This window comes from Psammomys obesus, unplaced genomic scaffold (genome assembly GCF_907164565.1).
Source record: "Psammomys obesus unplaced genomic scaffold, mPsaObe1.curated_primary_1811, whole genome shotgun sequence".
In the NCBI taxonomy this organism is placed as follows: Eukaryota; Metazoa; Chordata; class Mammalia; order Rodentia; family Muridae; genus Psammomys; species Psammomys obesus.
This window is the reverse complement of record NW_026596034.1, coordinates 11,569,422-11,588,783: the sequence shown is the minus strand read 5'-3', so window position 1 is coordinate 11,588,783 and position 19,362 is coordinate 11,569,422. Positions and strand designations below refer to the sequence as shown.

Below are 19,362 nucleotides of genomic sequence, written 5' to 3'. Positions count from 1 at the left end.
CCCGGGGGGCGGAGCCCGCTGGACGGTCGCGCAAACGGAGCCCGTCGGCTGGGCGGTAAGTGCCGCAGGCGGCTTCCCGGAGCCCTTCGGAGCCCCGGTGTCTGCGGGTCCGCTTGCCAGACGTGCACAAAGTTGGAGTTCCAGGATCCCTCCTGAGAGCGAGCCGAGCGGCACGTCGGCCGCCGAAGACCGGAGAGCCGGGTGGGGCTCGGCGAGCTGGGGCGGGGCCGGCCTCGGCGCCTGGGCTCCGTGAGCTGCGGCGAGCGCGTCCGGAGGTTCCAGCCCCGCCCCTCCGTACTCACAGGCTCGAGCCGCCGGGGCGCAGGGTCCCCGCCAGGGGGCGGCCTCGCTCTGCGCAGCGGACTCCTCGGCAGCCTCCGCCCGGGCGGCCGCTCCTCCTCCCCGGCCCCGCCTCCCCGGCCTCGCGCCGCCCGCCTATCCGCCGGTGTCTGCAAGACAGTCAGTCTGTCCGCTCGCCCGTCCGTCCGCTGCCCCGGTTCCGCTAGCCCGAGTGCGCGAGTCTGTTCGTCGGTTCCGGCCACCACAAACCTGTCTCCCGACCCCGGGCAGCCCTGCTCTGCTACGCGAGGCCGGGGATTGGCAGGGAGCGTAGGCCGCGTCGCGGCGGATGGAGCCGGAATAAAGAGGCGGCGGAGAAAGCAGCTGGTCTCTGCTCGCCCCGCGCCTGACCCCACGGGCGGCCTGGAGCAGGTGAGCGGCAGGGCGCCCGGGACTGCATCTGAGAGCCACTCCCATGCCTACTGCACTCCGGGAGAACCTCCTGAGCTCTGTGGCGGCTCAGGCTGGGCCTGGAAACATAGTTGCTGCCCCGGCACGGTTGGAGGCTTCGGGGCCTTCCTCGGCCCGAACCACCCTTTCTCGGGACTCAGCAGCTGGGCCATCGGGAGCAAGAGCTGACAGGAGGCAGCCCAACCGGGCCTGATGGGAGATGATCAGCTTTCATTCAGTTACCCGGAGAGGAAGAAGGGCTGGGGTGGGGCGCAGGTTGGGGGGTTCTCCTTGCCTTGCCTCCACTACTCTCCTGCCCTTTGCGGAGTGATCTGAGAGTGCTCCTGGGGCTTCACCTTCCTGGAGAAAGCTCAGGGTAGACGGTGGGGTTGCTCCAGGAGGTGGGAGTGGGGGTGGCCGCTGGGGCTGGCAGCCATTCATACCAGGAAAAATAGCACAGTTGGCTTGGTACAGCTAGATCAGACAGAGTATAGAGCAGTCCACCTTTCCTGTGTGCCTTAGGAACGCTAAAATGACCAGTTGTAGCTGTTTGGTCACCAGAGCAGCAGCCCCCTTGTTCCCTCCCCTCCCGAAGATGCTGAGGATGACAACTTTTAGCGTGAGTCTTAGGTTTCTCTAGCAGAACAGTTAAAAGGCAGGCTGGCATGTGAGGGCATTCTCTGCCTTCTTCCTCCTAGAGAGAAAACTTGCAAAATTTTAAATCTAAGCGGCAGATGAGCTGAGAACCTGGCAAGGGTTGCTTTTAATTCCAAAAGTTTCTCCCTTTCTCTGGGATTATTATACGCCGCCTCAAAATGGTGACTTAGAGATTTGCTGGGGTTGGGTGGGCTTTGCTTTGCATTAATTATTGTGAATGTTTTGGACCTGGAGGAGAAACACCCTGTGGCATGCTTTCTCCTGTTTAACTCCGGCAAATAGTACAGTTTCTTGACTTGACAGCAAAAGACTCAGAGGATGTGGGGTTTCTGTTTGTGTTCCTCTGGGAGCCAACTAAAAGGCAGAAGTTCAGCTTGGAGGAGCTCTACCATGGGGTGGGGGGTGTCTATAAACCTGTCATTTAACCCTTCGTGCCAGGAGTTCAGGTCCCTGCAAGGCCATTCACCCTGTTAATATCTAGAGATGTGTGTACCCTGGGAAAGGCCTGGAGTGTGGGTGAAGAGGAGTATAGACCAGTCCCTCAAAGAAGAGGGGTTTTAGGTGGTCCTTAATATTGTCTTAATAGTAGCTTCCAGAGTCCATCTGCCCGAGGACTCATACCTCGGAGGAGTGGCTTCCTTCTGCTGGAGGATCCTCTGGTCCATAAGCAGTGCTATTCTCATGTCAGTGTAAAAGGGGCTGGCAGGCTTGAGGGATAGTTCAGCCCAGACCCTGTGAGACATCTGACTGAGTAGGTCGTATGGAAACTAGAGGGAGATGCTCTACCCAAGGATTGGGGAACTGAAGAACATGGGCGTGGAAATAACTCCCTTCCTGTTTGCTTGGAGGAGTGGCGCTGCCAGCATACCTCTGATAACATGTGAAGGGAGCAGGTCTCTAGCCATGAGCATCTCCCTCGCCTAAAGCATCATGTGTCCATGCAGTGACTGCGGGCAGCACAGGGAGAGATAAGGGAAGGGCCCACTTGTTCCTGCCTCAAGTTCACTGTGTCTCTCTTCCCTACAGAACCGATTACTGGGGAAGGCAGAGCCATTTTGGCATTGCTGGGAGCCTGTCTCGAAGAGCCCCCTGTCCTGTAGGCTATCTTCTTGCCTAATGACGAGGGCTATCTGACCAGCCCTCTGTGCCTTGTGTGAGGTTCTTGTCCGTTCCTGAGAGCCGGTAGCTTCTTTCTCAGGGTTGGGTTCACCTTAAGCTGGGAAACTGAAGCCATTACTGTCCAAACCCAGTTTCATCTTTCCAAGTATGTCGGAAAGCTGGCAACAGCCACCACAGACTCAGCCACAACAGCCACAGCAGCCACAGCCTCAGCACCATGCAGAGCCACCGCCAGCCCTGGCTGAACACACGTTGCCCCCAGGCACTGCTGAGAACCCACTGGGCTGTGCTGTCTATGGCATACTCTTGCAACCTGACCCAGGACTTCAACCCCCACAGCATGCTCCCCTGCAAGCAGGGGAGCCAGGCCCCAAGTGTGGTGTATGTGGCCATGATCTGGCACACCTCTCCAGTCCAAACGAGCACCAGTGCCTGGCAGGCCATGACCGCTCCTTCCAGTGCACACAGTGTCTCAAGATATTCCATCAGGCCACCGACCTGCTGGAGCACCAGTGTGTGCAGGCGGAGCAGAAGCCTTTTGTCTGTGGTGTTTGCAAGATGGGCTTCTCGCTGCTCACCTCTCTGGCCCAGCACCACAGCTCCCACACTGGCATGGTGAAGTGCTCCATCTGTGATAAGACCTACAAGCCCGCCGAGGCTGCTGAGCCGGCCACCACGACTGCCCCATCGCTGCCCCCTGTGCCCCCGACCACTACTGTAGCCCCCTCGGAGCAACCGGAAAAGCCCTATAGCTGTACCATTTGCCAGAAACCCTTCAAGCACCTGTCGGAGCTCTCAAGGCACGAGCGGATCCACACGGGAGAGAAGCCGTACAAGTGCACGCTGTGCGACAAGAGTTTCAGTCAGTCCTCACACCTCGTGCACCACAAGCGGACACACAGCTCTGAGCGGCCCTACAAGTGCGCCGTCTGCGAGAAGACCTTCAAGCACCGCTCCCACCTGGTGCGGCACATGTACGCGCATTCCGGCGAGCACCATCTGTTCCGATGCAACGTGTGTGAACTGCATTTCAAAGAGTCGTCAGAGCTGCTGCAGCACCCCTGCACCCCGAGCGGGGAGCGGCCCTTTCGCTGCGGCGAGTGCCAGAAGGCCTTCAAGCGGCCTTCGGACCTGCGGCAGCACGAGCGCACGCACAGTGCCGAGCGGCCCTTCAAATGCGACCTGTGTCCCATGGGCTTCAAGCAGCAGTACGCACTGATGCGGCACCGGCGCACGCACAAGACGGAGGAGCCCTTCAAGTGCGGCCTGTGCGAGAAGGGCTTCGGGCAGCCCAGCCACCTCCTCTACCACCAGCACGTCCACACCCTGGAGACTCTCTTCAAGTGCCCGGTGTGCCAGAAGGGCTTCGACCAGTCGGCTGAGCTGCTGCGGCACAAGTGCCTGCCAAACTCTACCGAGCGGCCCTTCAAGTGCCCGGTGTGTAACAAGGCCTACAAGCGGGCATCTGCCCTGCAGAAGCACCAGCTGTCTCACTGTGCCGCGGCCGAGAAGCCCCTGCGCTGTACCCTGTGTGAGCGCCGCTTTTTCTCCTCCTCAGAGTTCGTGCAGCACCGCTGCGACCCTACCCGGGAGAAGCCGCTCAAGTGTCCGGACTGTGAGAAGCGCTTCAAGTACGCTTCCGACCTGCAGCGCCACCGGCGGGTGCACACGGGTGAGAAGCCCTACAAGTGCCCCAACTGCGATAAAGCCTTCAAGCAGCGCGAGCACCTCAACAAGCACCAGGGAGTACATGCCCGGGAGCAGCAGTTCAAGTGTGTGTGGTGTGGCGAACGTTTCCTGGATGTGGCGCTTCTCCAGGAGCACAGCGCCCAGCACAGCGCTGCTGCTGCAGCTGCGGAGGGTGCCTACCAGGTGGCGGCCTGTTTGCCCTAGGGCCTCCGTGCCGCCTCCGGCCCTGCCTAGTCTCGCTTGCTTGCAGCTACGTGGCCGCAAGCCTGTCAACCAGCTCTCCTCTCTGGAGTGAGGACCAAAGGGTTCTGGGCAGGTAGAGGGTGCCCGTGTTCAGTACTCCTAGCACCAGCCCGGCTGTGGGGAAGCCAAACTGCTGTGGCCAGACCCCGATTCCATTAACCTCTTCTCCGTGACAGGACTTGCTTTCTGAGAGCCTGCTGTGCCCCTTATCTATAGGGAACTTGAATCCCACCTGTTACTAGGTGCCTCTCTGCCCCAGGTATGGGGGATGTCAACTGGTTTTCCCAAATCTTGCAGCCTAGTGAGAAGTCAGGTGGCTTGGGAAGGAGAAGTAGGGTTTCTCCTCCAGTGCTTTTTTTCTGGGGGTGGGGGGGAGGGAAGGCCAGTTTTGTGTCAGTTCTGGGGACTTAGAATTTAGACCATGAGCTACAATCCTCTGACTGCCCGGCTAGGACCGATGTTCACCAATTCCGAGTTTCTGGTGGTTGGATATATAGGATAGGAGTCTGTGGGCTGGGTCTGCTTGGGGACTAGGGACCCAATCAGGGTAAGGGAAGCAGAAACATTTCACAGCACCCTCAGGTCATTCAGTGCTGTCCACAGGGAAAGGGACAAGCAGCTGCGTGCTAAGAGCAGTCCTGGGTCGGTGGAAGCCCCTCCCCCCTCCTGCCTATGAGTAGGTGCAGGGGATGAATGTGTCCTTAGTAGAGCTGCTGTTGTGGAGGGATAGGACTGTTGCTCCCCCTTGTACTCCATCCCTGGGATGGGGAAGGAGGACCAAGTCCACGATTTCTCCAGCAGATAAGAGCAGGTCCCTTCTTCCCAAATTGTGTGATCCTAAGTGTCTGGGGCTCAGAGTCATAGCTTCAGTTTGTCCCAGTGCTGCCTGAGGGCCATATGGAGTCCTGGGTGCCCAGGATGAGGAATGGCCTCTGACCCCACAGAGCCCCTCTAGCCCAGTCTGGTACCCTGAGCCATCAGTCTGGCTGTGGGCTAAGGATCTTCTGTTGCCAAAACAACCTTCTGTCCTTAGAGTCCTAGAGTACCCCTAGGTCTTTGACTGCTGACAACCTGCCTCTTATAGCAAACTTGGGGATACAAGGATAGAGGAGCCTAGTAGGCAGCATTCTTGGCAGGCACATGGTCAGCCACCATCACTGGACAGCTAGAGCCACCTCAAGAGCCTGGGGGACCTTTGTTGTCAAAGTCATCGTTCTGAACCCAGCCCTGACCATGCCCTTTTTAGCCAGCCCCCTCTCCCTATCCATGAGTCTTGAAAGAAGACTGACCAGGACCCAAACCAAGGGCCTGATGGCTAGGAGTACATCACCTCACCTCTTATCTTAAAAAGTCCAGCTGGCCTCATGCACCTGCTCTGTCTCCCAGGTTCTGTCCTGTGTCCACAGAGACAGGTAAGCATTTACCTTGGGCTGACTCTTGGTCACAAAAGCCTCAAAAGACTGGAACTCAGTCCTAACTGCTATTTTTTTCCCTTCCATTTTGCATTCTAAAAGCAATTTGTTATACTATTCATAACATTGTATAGCTGAATTTCATGTCATTTTGGATCATATATAAATATGAGTTTGGAATTTAAAAAGAATGACTCCATCTTAGGCAGCCACTTTTGATGTTACTCTACAGTGAGCTTGATGTGTGCTCTAAAAGTAAAGACATTGACAGTGCACCCCCAGCTCTTCACTCGTTCTTTCCAGCGGGAATGATGGGAGGTGCAGAGGCTGAGAGTGATACAGACCAGAGTACCAGATTGGGTCTAGGCTTGAATCCTGAGCTTTGAGGCTTCTGGGCTGTATGACCTTGGACTGGTCACTTAACCTCTTTGGGTCAGTCGCCTCATCTGTCAAAAAACTTAGTGGGTGGTTAACTTGTCTAGCTGTTGGGAGAACTGCATGGACTCATCGTAGGGACTCTGAGGAGAAGCTATTGACAGGCTGACAGGCACCAAAGCAATATACCTCACTCCACCTGATTTTAAGGTTTAGCAGTAGCTCTTGAGGGAGCTGGACTGTAAGAGATCAGCAGCTCATGAAAGGCCAGAAGCTGGAGATGGACAAAAAATAATATTTTTTTTTTTTTTACTCTGGTGCTCTCTGGAATAGTGGTGGATCCACCTAGCCTGGCTGGCCCACACTTATCCATTTGGTCTGCCCTACAGTGATCCCCCTCTGTAGACCAAGCCCAGTACCCTTTACCTCAGTCCTTCCATACATTTCTACATACTCCATCCTTGCTTCCCCCGCCTCCCCCGCAGTCCATCTGAAACTCACATGCCTTCCACTTCTCAAAGGCCAGAGTGAGGCTGAAGAGACAGAAAAATAGTCCTCAGCCTGGCATTTGAGAACCAAGGACACCCTGTCCTAGAAAAGATTAGAAAGTTCAAAGGACATGGAGCTGGCCATATGACAAGTACTTAAAATTGTGACTGGACCCCATGCTTCTCCCATTCCCTATATGGCTTCCTGAGAATCCAGAAGGTTCCTTCCTATAGGCTGCTAGCACTCAGCAGCCAAGAGCAGGGGACCTTTTTATCTGTGCCAGTTTCAAGGGCCAACTTATTTTCTACTTATGTGGCCTGGATAAAACTCCACTTGGTGGGCAAGATAGGCCTGAACAGCCTTTGTCCATACCATTTGGAGTCTGAGGGATTATTCAAGACACACAGCGCTAAGTGGCCTAGAGCTGCACACAGATGAAAGACAATGTGGCCACGGCATCCCTGACAGTCTGGCTCCAGGTCGCTTTTCTCGTCAGGACTGTTCTGGCACCCAGTCTGGCCAGGGAATCAAGGCAACAAAATGCACCCCCTGACCCCAGTGGGTACTCAGCCCCTCTATCCAAGCTGATGTCTACCTCCCCATGCAGGAAGAGAGAGAGGTAGGTCCTTAACGGCTGTGCCTCCTAGCACTGTCATGAAAGGTCATCTCCAATCTGCACTTCTCCAGAGCAGTCCTCGTCCCATCCTATGGGAATCCACCCAAGCCCTCAGCCTGGTGACAAGACCTGCATCCCACCCTCAAGCGAGTGGTCACCCCCACCTCCCCACAGGAAGAGTCTTGTCTGCTATCAGTCTGTCTCCAAAGGTAGATGCTGTAGTATCCGGTAAAAGTCAGTCTGTGTGTGGTGGCAGGGGTGTGGGATCTCCCTCTTCACTATGACCTCGCCCCACCCTGGCTTTGTATTCCTGCCTTTCCTTCCTCCCCGACCATAACTGAGCACCTGCCAGACTTAAGACAACTTCAGATGAGTGAATTGAAAGGGCTTCGTAAGAAGTGAGTAGGGGCTGAGGGGAAGGCTCAGTGCCTGCTGCCCAGGCGTGAGATAGCCAGCACCTACAGTGTAACCCCGGGCTGAGTGGGGGGAACACAGCTACCATGAGATAGTGGCCGCCACTGGCACATCTGAGAGTGTTCTGTGTCTGTGTTTCCCAGGCTAGTCTCAAACTCCTGGGGTGTCAGTCATGCCTTACTCTCCATATCATCCAGTGTATGTCACCAGTCTTGGCTTCTTAGTTTTCCAATGGGACATCTCTTCCTTCTAAGAGCCAGACCCATGTCTCCAGCCCCAGGAAGACCCTCTGCTTTCCTCTCCACTCTTGGTGTGTTCCTCAGAGCAGGAAAGAAGTGGATGTGATGGTCACAGTCTCACTGCCTTCAAATCCCAGCCTTGCTGGTCAGCGGCTGTCTTAATCTAGGGCTAATCACAACTCCCTCTAGCCTATTTATTTAGATTTATGCAAATGAGTGTTTTGCCTGCATCTATATCTATCTAGACAGGTAGATAGATAGATAGATAGATGCACCACCTGTGTGCCTGGTGCACCTGTAGGTCAGAAAAGGATGTTACATCCCTAGGAACTGGAGTTAAGATGGTTCTGAGCCTCCATGTGGGTGCTGAGAACTGAACCTGGGTTCTCTGGAAAAGCAGCCAGCATTCAACCTCTGAGCCATCTCTTCACCCCCAAGTCCATTTATTTAACCAGCTATAAAATGGATTTAAACGGCTTACCTCATGGGGCCTGTGAAGCACTTGAAAACTTAATAAAATGGATACACTCAATTGCTTTTGCTTATGCTTTCTACTCCCTTTATTCTCAGGCACAGTTTTTATATCATATTTATGAACTTGGTATTAGATGTATACCAGTGGAAGACCCAAGAGCTGTCCTAACATTGCACCAGGCTGTGAGACCCTCTTCACCGGGGTTCCCCTGCTCCTAGGCCATCATGTTCATCACAAAAGGGCAGCACATTGAGGAGCCCAGGATGTTTTCAAGCACCCTTACCTGGTTTATATTTGAAATCTGCTGCTTCATGGGAAATAGAGGGCCCAAAACTAACTATTCACGTCCCTTTGGGGAAGCTCTGGGTATCAGAAAACTCCCAAATACACTAGTATGGTAAGGGTTCCTAAAGGTGTCAGATGCCCCTCTCAACCCTTCCTTTCCTCAGTGCTCAAACTCAGGTGGAAGTTAGAAATGCAGGATCTTGGTTAGGATTTGCAAGCAAGAGGCGGGACCATTAGGGAAACCCAGATCCCAGCCTGCCCTTGTGCCTCAGTCCCAGCTAGGCTTGAGACTCAGGCCTTGTTACTCTACCCAAGTCCATAAAACATCCCTCACCAGCCCTTACACACCCTCTCCCGTTCTTTAGGAATTGCCAAACAGCAGGCAAGGGTAAAACTGTCATCTGTGGTCCTGACCCCCACCTCTGGCTCCCCCTCCCTCTCAAGGACTCTCACACAGAGGCCTAGGGCTTCTCTGAGGAAGCATTGGGTTTATTTCTTGAACTGAACTCCTGAGGAGATGGGTGGTGCCACCATATTCCGTCTGCCCTGCTAGGGAACTTGAAGTGGCACAGTCCAGCAATAGAATCCTTTTCCCCCACAAAGATTAATGCCAGGGTGTCAGATAGTTGATTCGACTGTAAAGAGAAAGAGGCAAGAAAAATCAAATTTTCTTTCCCTAGCCCCACTCCCACTCCCTACCCCAAAGCCCACATCTCTGCCCTCAGGGCTCTGGAAACAGTTCCCATCCAGTCTTTGCCCAAGAACCTTAAATGGTTCCCTATTTCCTCTTGTATATTTTTGGCAATTCTCTTCACCTCCAAATTACCTCATAGTATTTCTCGCTGCCTCCCCAATGATAACTGCTTCCTGGGTTTGCAGTTGTGTATGAACCTACTCTAGCATCACACTAACAAAAACCAAAGTTTTCCCGCATATGGGCTGGAGAAGGCAACCCACTGGATGCTATGCGCTACAGGTGAAACAGTAGTGTGCGCTGTAGGAAGAGGTAGGGTGTTTGGCTGTGCCAGTGGGAGGGGTCGCACCACAGAGTTTGGCATTGCCAATTCGCACAGGGCCTGGCTGGAGAGACACCTCAGTGTCTATCAGCACTTCCACCTTGCACGGAGCCTTTAACCCAGGGTTACCCTGCTAGGGGAGCAGATGGCAGGTCCTTCCTCCTCCACCCTCCCAGGTACCCCCCTTCCGGCCTCCTCTTGGCTAATCCTGGTGGGAAATGCATCCCTAGCCCATGCCCTTTAAGCTGGGTGTGGAGCACCAGCAGCATCCTGAAGCGCGCCTCCTCAGGGGGCGTGGCATGCTGCGGTCAGGGCGGGGCCATTCTTTACCTGTAGTGGGAGCCAAAGCGCCGGAACGCGTTCCTGCCAAAGAAAAGTATTCCTGAACCCCGGCTCCCAGAGCGTGGGGGTGGCAGGCACTCGCAGGAATTCAGTATCTGTCCTACAGCTACGATCCCCGTCCTCTGCTCAGCGGTGGGGGTCTTTAAGGAGTTCTGCATAGTGTCACTTACAGCGAGTCGAAAGGCAGGGGCATCTGTCCATAGCGGTCCAGGCTCGGGTTCTGGTTGAGGCAGAACTGTGGTGGACCGCAGGGATGGGGGCCCGTAAGCCTGCGAGGCGAGGAACCCAGCAGCTGCTCCCTCCCAGCCACCCAGGCCCCGTCTGCGTGCATCTTTCCCTACCCGCCAGTTCTGGGTCACCTCCGGCTTCAAGTGCCGCACAGCGTAGCCACTGAAACCCTCCACTGTGGAGAGAACCCGCCTTGGGGACCAATATCCGAACAAACCCAGTCCGCCCTCATCTAAGCCCCGCCCCTGAAGGAAGCCCCCTGCCCGTGCACTGCTTGACTCTCAAGCCCCAACCCCAGTGGCTTCCCTACCTGGAGTTACATCAGGGGCCCTCCCCTCTCCTCCCTTCCCTGTCCCTGTGCCTGTGCTGCCGGTCCTTGGGCCAGTGGCTTTCACTCCCAGATTTAGATGTGCCACCAAACTACGAGAGATTTCCCCCTCCTTAGAGCATCCTTTGCAGTTGGTAGACTAACCCCTCTTGTTGGTACAAGGCAGCTTGAACTCGTCAGACTTGGACACGAATTTAGACCAGTCTTCAATGGCATGTGTGAAGCAGGGCCAGTCAACCCGGTTGATGCCTGGCATGATGGGCACCATCTTTCCCTCACGGTACTTGTGACAGAGCTTCTGTCCAGTTCCTGACAAGTCCTACGGATTGATGGACTGATGGACCGTAGCGGCTGATGTAAAATCTTTCCTAGGCCTGAGTTGGCATTAGGCCTATTGGACTGAGGGGGTGCAGGAAACTAGGGCCTAGATCGGGTTGGGGTGGGATCTCAGGTTGGCACCTGGGGATATGCTCAGGCAGTAGAACCTTGGACCAGAGGTGCCTGGGCCTTGCACAGACGCTGCTACTGTGCCCATCCTAGGCTGGGGACAAAGGACACTCAACTCACCAGGCAATGCAGGGGTTTGTTGGGGATCCCTAGAAGTGTGAAGCTGGCCTTGTTAAAGTCATCTGTTGAAAGAAGATAAAGGTATCCTTTTGGAGCCCTACAGGCAGGCCCACGCTAGAGGCCTGGACCACACTATACACCTTAAGAGGAAAAATGTTTTGCTAGGTGTGATACCACATGCCTTTACTCCCAGCACTCAGGAGGCAAAAATAGATAGATCTCTGTAAGTTTAAGGCCAATCTTGAAACAAAAATTAGACTTTCCCCGAGGAACTCAATGATCCTGACCAACAAGAACTAAGTTTAAAGAGGTCTGTGTCTCCCTTCCCCTTTAACTTGTTTCTTCTCCTGGGGTGTTGGGGTATTGGAAGATATTGGGGTGGAGTAGGGAGGAAGAGGCATAAGAACCCCAATGAAAAGATTTTAGAAGTATGCTAACAGGCTAGCAAGAAAGATCAGTGGGTAAAAGGCACTTGTCTGCTGGTCCCGATGATCTGAGTTTGATACCTGCTCCCCACATGATGGAAGGAGAGAACTGACTCCTGAGAGTTGTCCTTGAACCTCCAAGAACCTCCAAGAATGAACCGTGGCCTGCCAGCCTGTGTGTGTGTGTGTGTGTGTGTGTGTGTGTGTGGTGTGTGTGAATAAGATAAAAAGTAAGCACAAAAGGAATCAAAAGACAAAGGGGAAATATTTCTACTGATTTTACAGATGAGGATGAAGCAATTTCCTTAATGTTGGAGGGGCTCCTAGAAATCAAGACCAAAAAGTAAAGAAACATGGATAACCACATGTTTAAGTAGTTCATGCACAAATACTAGATATAGAGCCAGCCGTGGTGGCACACGCCTTTAATCCCAGCACTCAGGAGGCAGAGGCAGGTGGATCTCTGTGAGTTCAAGGCCAGCCTGGGCTACAAAGTGAGTCCAGGGCAGCCAGGGCTATTACACAGAGAAACCCTGTCTCCCTGGGCTTCATGGCTCCTAAACATATGAAAAGACACCCAGTTTCATTCACAAGATAAATGCACATTTAAACTACATTAAGATATTTCTTCCAGTCCAGGACAGCCAAGGCTACACAGAGAAACTCTCTCTCAAAAAACAAAACAAAGCAACAGCAACAAAAAGATATTTCTTCCACTTATTAGGCCAGACTGGGAACAATGCAAAAGTTAGTACAGCTTTAAGAGATAGGTTCCTCATCATACATCAACAGAAGCTGTGTGAATTGACTAGAGCCTATAGACTACAGTTTAGTCTTCTCACTTAGCATAATTATGAATATATACATGTTCTTTGACCCCACAGTCTAGCATTGCACAAATGATGTTATAAGAAGGTGACCTATTTTCATTTTTGTAACAGGAAAAGAATGCAAGTGTCAGTCATTGAACCAAATATACCTAACTCCATTTGCACGAGGGAACTGCTGAGAATAACTTGAAAGCAGGGTGTCGTGGTGCATATCTTTAATTCTAGCACTTAAAGCCAAGGCAGGAGGATTATGCGTTTGAGACTAGTGTGGACTGTGTAGTGAGCTAGGGTATATAGCTCAATGGTAGAGAACTTGCCTACCTTGTCTAAGACCTTGTCTTCAATCCCCAGAATAACAACAACAAAAGGTATTTCATGCCCCTCCTACAGTATTAGGTCACTGGTGAGAGTCTGACCATGGGTAACCCAGCTTTAGACCCAGCTTTTGTTTAACAAAGTGAAGAACACCACAGAGCCGCCTGCCTGTGATTCCAGGGAGACATAGGCAGTCAGATCTCTGTGAGTTTGAGACCTGCCTGGTCTACAAAGTGAGTCCAAGACAGCCAAGGCCACACAGAGAAACCCTGTTCAGAAAAACAAAAACAACAACATAAAGAATGCCCTGGAAACGATTGCTGAGACTCACCAAATAGAACAGTCTACGACACTGCTGTTCGGACCCCTTTAAAAAGTCAATAGTTCATCCTTTTTCAGGGTCTGGTTGGGTAGACAGATGGAACTAAGAAGGATCATATTGAGTGAGGTAACCAAAACCCAGAAAGACAAATGTCACAATTCTCTCTCACCCGAAGTTTCTAACTTGAAGTCTTTGGTTGTGAGTATGTAACCTGGAGTAACTGCAGAAACCAGGGGAACAAAAAGAGACCACAGGATGGTGGGGGGAAGTAGAGGAGGAAATGGGAAAAACAGAGGAACATTAATTAGGGGGGGGGAGATAAAATACAAAAGGAGGAGGGAGAGGGTTGTAAAATAACAGTAAGGATGCCTGAAAAGGCATAAGGAATCATACTATTATTTAACTACATAAAAAAATATTTATAATACATGTAAGTCATTGTATAAAAATATATATGTATATTTGTATTCAAAGAAGCTGAATATAAAGCTCACCAATATGGCTGCCTATACATGACCTGTATAGGATGACACCAATAGACATTGAAGCAGGAAAGGTCACAAGGCCTCAACCATAGACAAAGAACTGCAGGCAAGTAAGAAATGCTGAGAGTGGGAGCAAAGTCTTTCCAGGAAAGAGCACACACCTGGTTATCCAATACCGAGTGGTCAGCCCTGAAAACATGCATCTGTGTAACAGTATACCGACTGAGCACATTGTATTTAGAAATATGTATGTATATATGTATGTATGTAGCAATAAGAAAAAGAGGTCATGAGTTTTAGAGAGAGCAAAGGGAAGTTCATGGGAGTATTTGAAAGGAGAAAAGTGAAGGGGGAAAATATAATCTTAAATAAATTATAATAAAAAGTCAACATACAGGAAGAAATGGAAATAGATGGAAATTTTTTATGCTAATAAGGCTCAAGACTTAACAACTTATGCATAAACCTAGATTCAATCCCCTTTCCAATTTAAGCTATAAAAGACATACTTGGAGACTCCAGGGCAGATTTTAAGGTATGTTGGTTTTTAGATGTTGTGGATTATTGTTTACTTTCCTAGGTATCACGTCACGTAGGAGGCTAACCTTGTCATTGGGAACTACCTGGCAAAGTTTTACACGCACATATGTGTGAACATAAAGGGAAGAGAGAGAAGAGAGAAAGAAAAAGAGGAGGAAGAGGAGGAAAGGGGGTTAAAAGAGAGCAGGGAAGGAGAAAGATAAAGACAGGGAAGAGAACAAGAGAGATGGCGTGTAAATACAAGCATGCTGAAACAGACTTTGGATGGGTGGCGGGAGAGGGCGCTCACAACACTACCCTTCAAACTCTTTTCCACTTGAGAATCTCTTCATAGAAAGTCAAGGAGCAAAAGGATGTGTGCCTGTATTGAGTGTGGTGGTTGGGCCATCAATCCCCACTCATCTGGAGGTTAGCAGGGAGGATAGCTCGAGCCCAGGAGTTCAAGGTCAGCCAGGACAACGTAGCAAGTCTCAAGGAAATGGTGGTGCAGGGGAGATGACTCAGTCAGTAAGGGTCTTGCTGTGTAAGCACAGGACCCAAGGTCTGGTGCCAGCATCCACCCTAGTATGGGGAGAAGGCAGGAGGATCATGGGGTTTTCCTGGCCAGTCAGCCTATCCTACCTGGTAAACTCCAGGCTAGAAAGAGATACTATCTCAAAAGCCATGGTGAACAGGAACTGAAAACACCACTAGAGGTTATTCTCTGAACTCTATGTGTGTGCACGCGGGCGGGCGCGGACACACACACACACACACACCACATGACTTAGGCCAGTATGATCAGGCATGATCGGAGACAGGAAGAGCAAGCACCGTTTAAGGCCAGCCTGGGCTACATGTTGGGACCACAACTGCATGCCAAGGACATCTTATTTTGTTAAGCCTAAAGGAAATAAATCTGTTGATGGGTCATGCAGCGCCAGGTACCCTGCTCCTCATCCTTCATAATGCCTTACATTGTCAGGGGAGGCAGGCCCTGTCCCTGTCCCCATTTTTCTGCTCAGGAAGTAGAGGCCAGACCTTGGAGGATCTTTCCGGAAGGAAGTACAGGGCTGGACTGGCCTCCCTCATTCTTTCATCTCCCACTTGTCCCCAGCCTTTTCTTCCAAGATCTCCATTTTGCCAGGTGCCCTTGCTCCAAAGGCAAACAAAAGACTCTTGGCTGCTGGGGGTGACATGGCCTGACCTTTGGAGCAGTAGGTTGAAGTTTGACAGTGCTCGTCTGGGAGGCAGCACTTGACAGTGTCCATGTCCATGCGACGGAGTGTGGGCAGGGCCGGGTGGTAGAGCTGGTGCTTCACACCAGCGAGAGGCCGACAGACGCGCTCTGTCCGGAACAGCATGGCTGGGGAGCCATCGTCACAGGGTGATAGGTCAATGATGTGGGCCATGGCTGGGGAGCAGAGGGGCTGAGTCAGGCACCCTTCCATACAGGCACACACCCTTGGCCTACATTGCTTTAACTATCCATCAAGCATTAATTATCTTCTGTGTGCAGGCTGACTTTTCAGAAGTTCCCCATGGGGCAGCAGGGACATCCGAACCACAGATGTCTGTGTGCTGGGGGTGTGTGCACATGCAACCTCCCACTCCACACACACTGCCCCCGGCGCTGTGAGGTAGGTCAGGACAGCGTGTGTGCGGATCAGGAGGACCGGAGATGCTCGAGGAACGGTCTAAATGAAGTGAAACTTAAATATCGAACAGGAAAAGGCAACAGCAAAGCCATTTAGAATTAGCTGAGTGTGCTGTGTGGCTTATAATGCTAGATAGCCTACTCTGGATTTTCCTAGACTAAACCTAGCATTTGCCACAAACGCTACAGACAGATGAGACCATTTTAAAGAAGGGAGAGAAACAGGACAGATCTGATTTAGAAAAAGATGGATGGCTACCCGGTGCTTCTCTTTTTAAAAAGCAGATAGTCCCTGGAGGCCGGCCACTCCCCTCCCCCGCTTTTCAGTCATTTGGTGAGAATTTGTTGATTCTACTTCCGAACCCCCAAGTGAAAGGTGATAAATAGAGATGGGGGCTAGGTAGGCAGGAAGAGAGAGGAACGTGACTATGGAGGATCAGGAAGGGGCATTATGATAAAGTATGGGAAAGCTGAGAGACCAAAATACACGAGGAAAGACAGTGGTAGAACAGGGAGAGAGAGGAAGAGAGAGCTCCCTGCTGCCATCTACTCAAATCCACTACCTCATCTGCAGGGCACCGCGTGCACAGGCAGGTAAGAGCCTTCTACTCAGCTGCTCGGTGGGCAGAGGAAAGGAGGTAGGCAGGCCTTGCGGGCAACTTTGGAACAAGGAGCACCATGGAGATGACGCTCATAACAGCCTGATTGTGAGGGCACAGTTCTCTGGTAACCCTGGGCAACACAGGCTGCCAGGATCCCCAGGCACTGGACACCCATTCCCTGAAGCCTGGGGTCTCCATCTTGGAAAATGTCAGAACTGGAGCTCTGTGGAGGTGACCTGTGTTACTGTGCTGGCTAGTTCAACTTGACACAAGCTACAGTCGTCTGAGAGGAGGGAGTCCCAACTGAGAAATGCCTCCATAAGATCAGCTATAAGCAAGCCTGTAGGGCATTTTCTTAATTAGTGATTGGTGGAGGGCCCAGCCCAGTGTGGGTGGTGCTGTCCCTGGGCTGGTGGTCCTGGGTTCTACAAGAAAGGCTGAGCAAGCTAAGTGGAGCAAATAAGTAAGCAGCACTCCTTCTTGGCTTCTGCATCAGCTCCTGCCTCCAGGTTCCTGTCCTGTTTGAGTTCCTGTCCTGACTTCCTTCAGTGATACACAGTGATAAGGAAGTATTAGCCGAATAAACCCTTTCCTCTCCAACTTGCTCTGGTCATAGTGTTTCATCACAGCAGTAGTGACCCTGACTAGGATAGTGACCCTGTTCTAGTTACTGCCGACTCTCTCCGGACCTCAAGAGTGCCGTTGGTGTTAAGCAGGGACCTTAGGCTCTGCAACAGGGCTGCTTGGAAGCCTGGAGGGACCCCTGTTCTGTGAATCTCAGGGAAGAGGAGGCCATGCTGTCTTTGGTGTTTGCGGGTGGAGATTAGGCAGGCTCTGAGGTCAGGGGAGGGATCAGGCAGAGTGGTGGCCTCAGCAGGCCAGGGATTACCAGGTGATACTCCACCCCACCCCCATTCTACCCCACCCCACCACCTGGGGAGCTGCAGCCTCCCTCCCTCCCTCCCTCCCTCCCTCCCTCCCAGGAAAGCCAGGCTATGGGTACCCTAACCCAGAATACCGAAGCCCTGAAATTTGAGCAAGACGACCAAGGTTTGGGATCTTGGGCTGCCTATTCTTTTGCATATATTGGCATATGATTTGCATCTACCTGCATAAATTTAGCATTTTGCATAAATGCTAAACCTGCCATTTAAATTCCCTGTGGTTGGGCTCCTGTAATGGGTGCTGCTCCTCTATAGGGATCCAGGAACTTAAGAAAGCACCCTAAGTTTTTTTTTAAAGAAACTTGCCCAGTACTTACCCTATCCCCAACCTAAGGTCCAACGCTTGTTTGTTTGTTTTGTTTTGTTTTGTTTTGTTCCAAAACAGAGTTTCTCTGTGTAGCCTTGGCTGTCCTGGAACTCACTTTGTAGACCAGGCTGGCCTCAAACTCAGATATCCTGAGTGCTGATTTAAAGGCGTGTGCCACTACTGCCTGGCAAGGCTAAACTCTTTTTAAAGTAGGACAATAACTGAGCATAGTGGCACACATCTTTAATCCAGTACTGGGGAGGCAGATGCAGGGGGATCTCTGAGTTCAAAACCAGCCTAGTCTACAGAGTGAGTTTCAGGTCTGCCAGGCATACATAGAGTGAACCTGTTTCAAAAGACCAAATTAAAAAAAAAAATACAGAAAGTATATAAACACATAATTTAGTAATTTCTGCATTGAGACCTACCCCAACCCCGCTCCCCTAATTGTTACTCAGGTCAGACACAGGGTACAAACTTTGCTAAAGAGTTTAGTGGGAGGAGGCAGATTCTGGCATCCTCCGGTCTGTATACTTCCTACACGGAGCTGTGCTGTAGTACAGCAGCCCCTGTCACTCTGAGTTCACTACCACGTGCCATTTTCTGGGGGTCTTACAGAAGCTGACACTTGAAGCCTTTAACACAGGTGCCAAAAAAATCCCTACCTCTTCTGTCCAGTCCTTGTTCCTGCTGTGCTCTGTGCCCATCCTGTAGGCCATAGGTGCAGGGTATGAAGGACACAGGTAGCATGAGAAGCACAGGAGGGAGCAGAAGCCTGAGAAGCTGGAAAAGGAGATTTCACCCAAACTTGCCGTGAGTCAGAGATGTAGTTATCGATACCACGGCCAGGGAAGCTTCCTTACCCACGGCAGCCACAGCAGCACAGACTATGAACACCGACCTCCGGGGGCAGCGAGGACCACAGGCTATGTGGCATAGCCTGCAGCGGCAGCAAGACAATAGACGTTGGCATGGCCTCCAGCAGCAGCATGGGTCATAAACACTGGCATGGCTGGTGGTGGCAGTGCAGAGCGGGGACATGAACATGGCCCGGTGGCAGCAAGAACCGTGGACACTGGCATGGCATGTGGTACCAGCCAGACCACGAATACCAGCATGGCCTCCAGCGGCAGCACAGACCTCCACCAACATGGCCTGCGACATGCCTTATGCCAAGCCAGTTTATTTAGAAACAGTATCTTGGGCTGGAGAGATGGCTCAGAGGTTAGGAGCACTGCCTGCTCTTCTAGAGGTCCTGAGTTCAATTCCCAGCAACTACATGGCTGCTCACAACTATCTATAATGAGATCTGGTGTGCAGGCACACATGCAGACAAAACACTTTATATGAAACAAACAACCAAATAAATCTTTAAAAAATGAGTTTAAAAAGTGGAATATGAACTAGGCATGCTGGTATGCAGCTCTAATCCTAGACTCCAGAGGCTGAGTTCAAATCTAGCCATGGGTACGTGCTGCGTGACCCTGTGTTGTACAGGCCTGTATCCAAGGCAAACAGCTGCCATCTGGGGGAGTTCTGCTGTGCCAGCTTGCAAAAGATCATGCCAGCTGGGCTTGTTGGCAGTTTGCATCCCCTGGAGGGTGGAGAGAGTCACAAGGCTCTCTCTCTGTCTCTCTGTCTCTCTGTCTCTCTGTCTCTCTGTCTCTCTCTCTCTCTCTCTCTCGTGTGTGTGTGTGTGTGTGTGTGTGTGTGTGTGTGTGTGTGTGTGTGTG

The 19,362-nt window shown here is 51.9% G+C and overlaps 2 protein-coding genes across 2 annotated transcripts; one reads left to right on the top strand and one right to left on the bottom strand.

Annotated features, from left to right (window-relative positions):
* The first annotated feature begins 252 nt into the window (after positions 1 to 252).
* On the top strand, positions 253 to 6,503 carry Znf319 (zinc finger protein 319). Its single transcript, XM_055620979.1, has 2 exons — positions 253 to 711; positions 2,413 to 6,503. The coding sequence occupies exon 2, from the start codon at positions 2,653 to 2,655 to the stop codon at positions 4,396 to 4,398; it is 1,746 nt and encodes a 581-aa protein (XP_055476954.1). The 5' UTR covers positions 253 to 711; positions 2,413 to 2,652; the 3' UTR covers positions 4,399 to 6,503.
* A 2,843-nt stretch (positions 6,504 to 9,346) lies between these two features.
* Positions 9,347 to 15,531, bottom strand: Tepp (testis, prostate and placenta expressed). The gene is made up of 7 exons (XM_055621581.1): positions 15,327 to 15,531; positions 11,224 to 11,285; positions 10,801 to 10,975; positions 10,442 to 10,503; positions 10,271 to 10,335; positions 10,089 to 10,121; positions 9,347 to 9,377 (listed from the first exon to the last, which is right to left on the bottom strand). Exons 1-7 carry the CDS (start codon positions 15,529 to 15,531, stop codon positions 9,347 to 9,349), a joined length of 633 nt encoding a protein of 210 aa, XP_055477556.1.
* Positions 15,532 to 19,362: the final 3,831 nt, after the last annotated feature.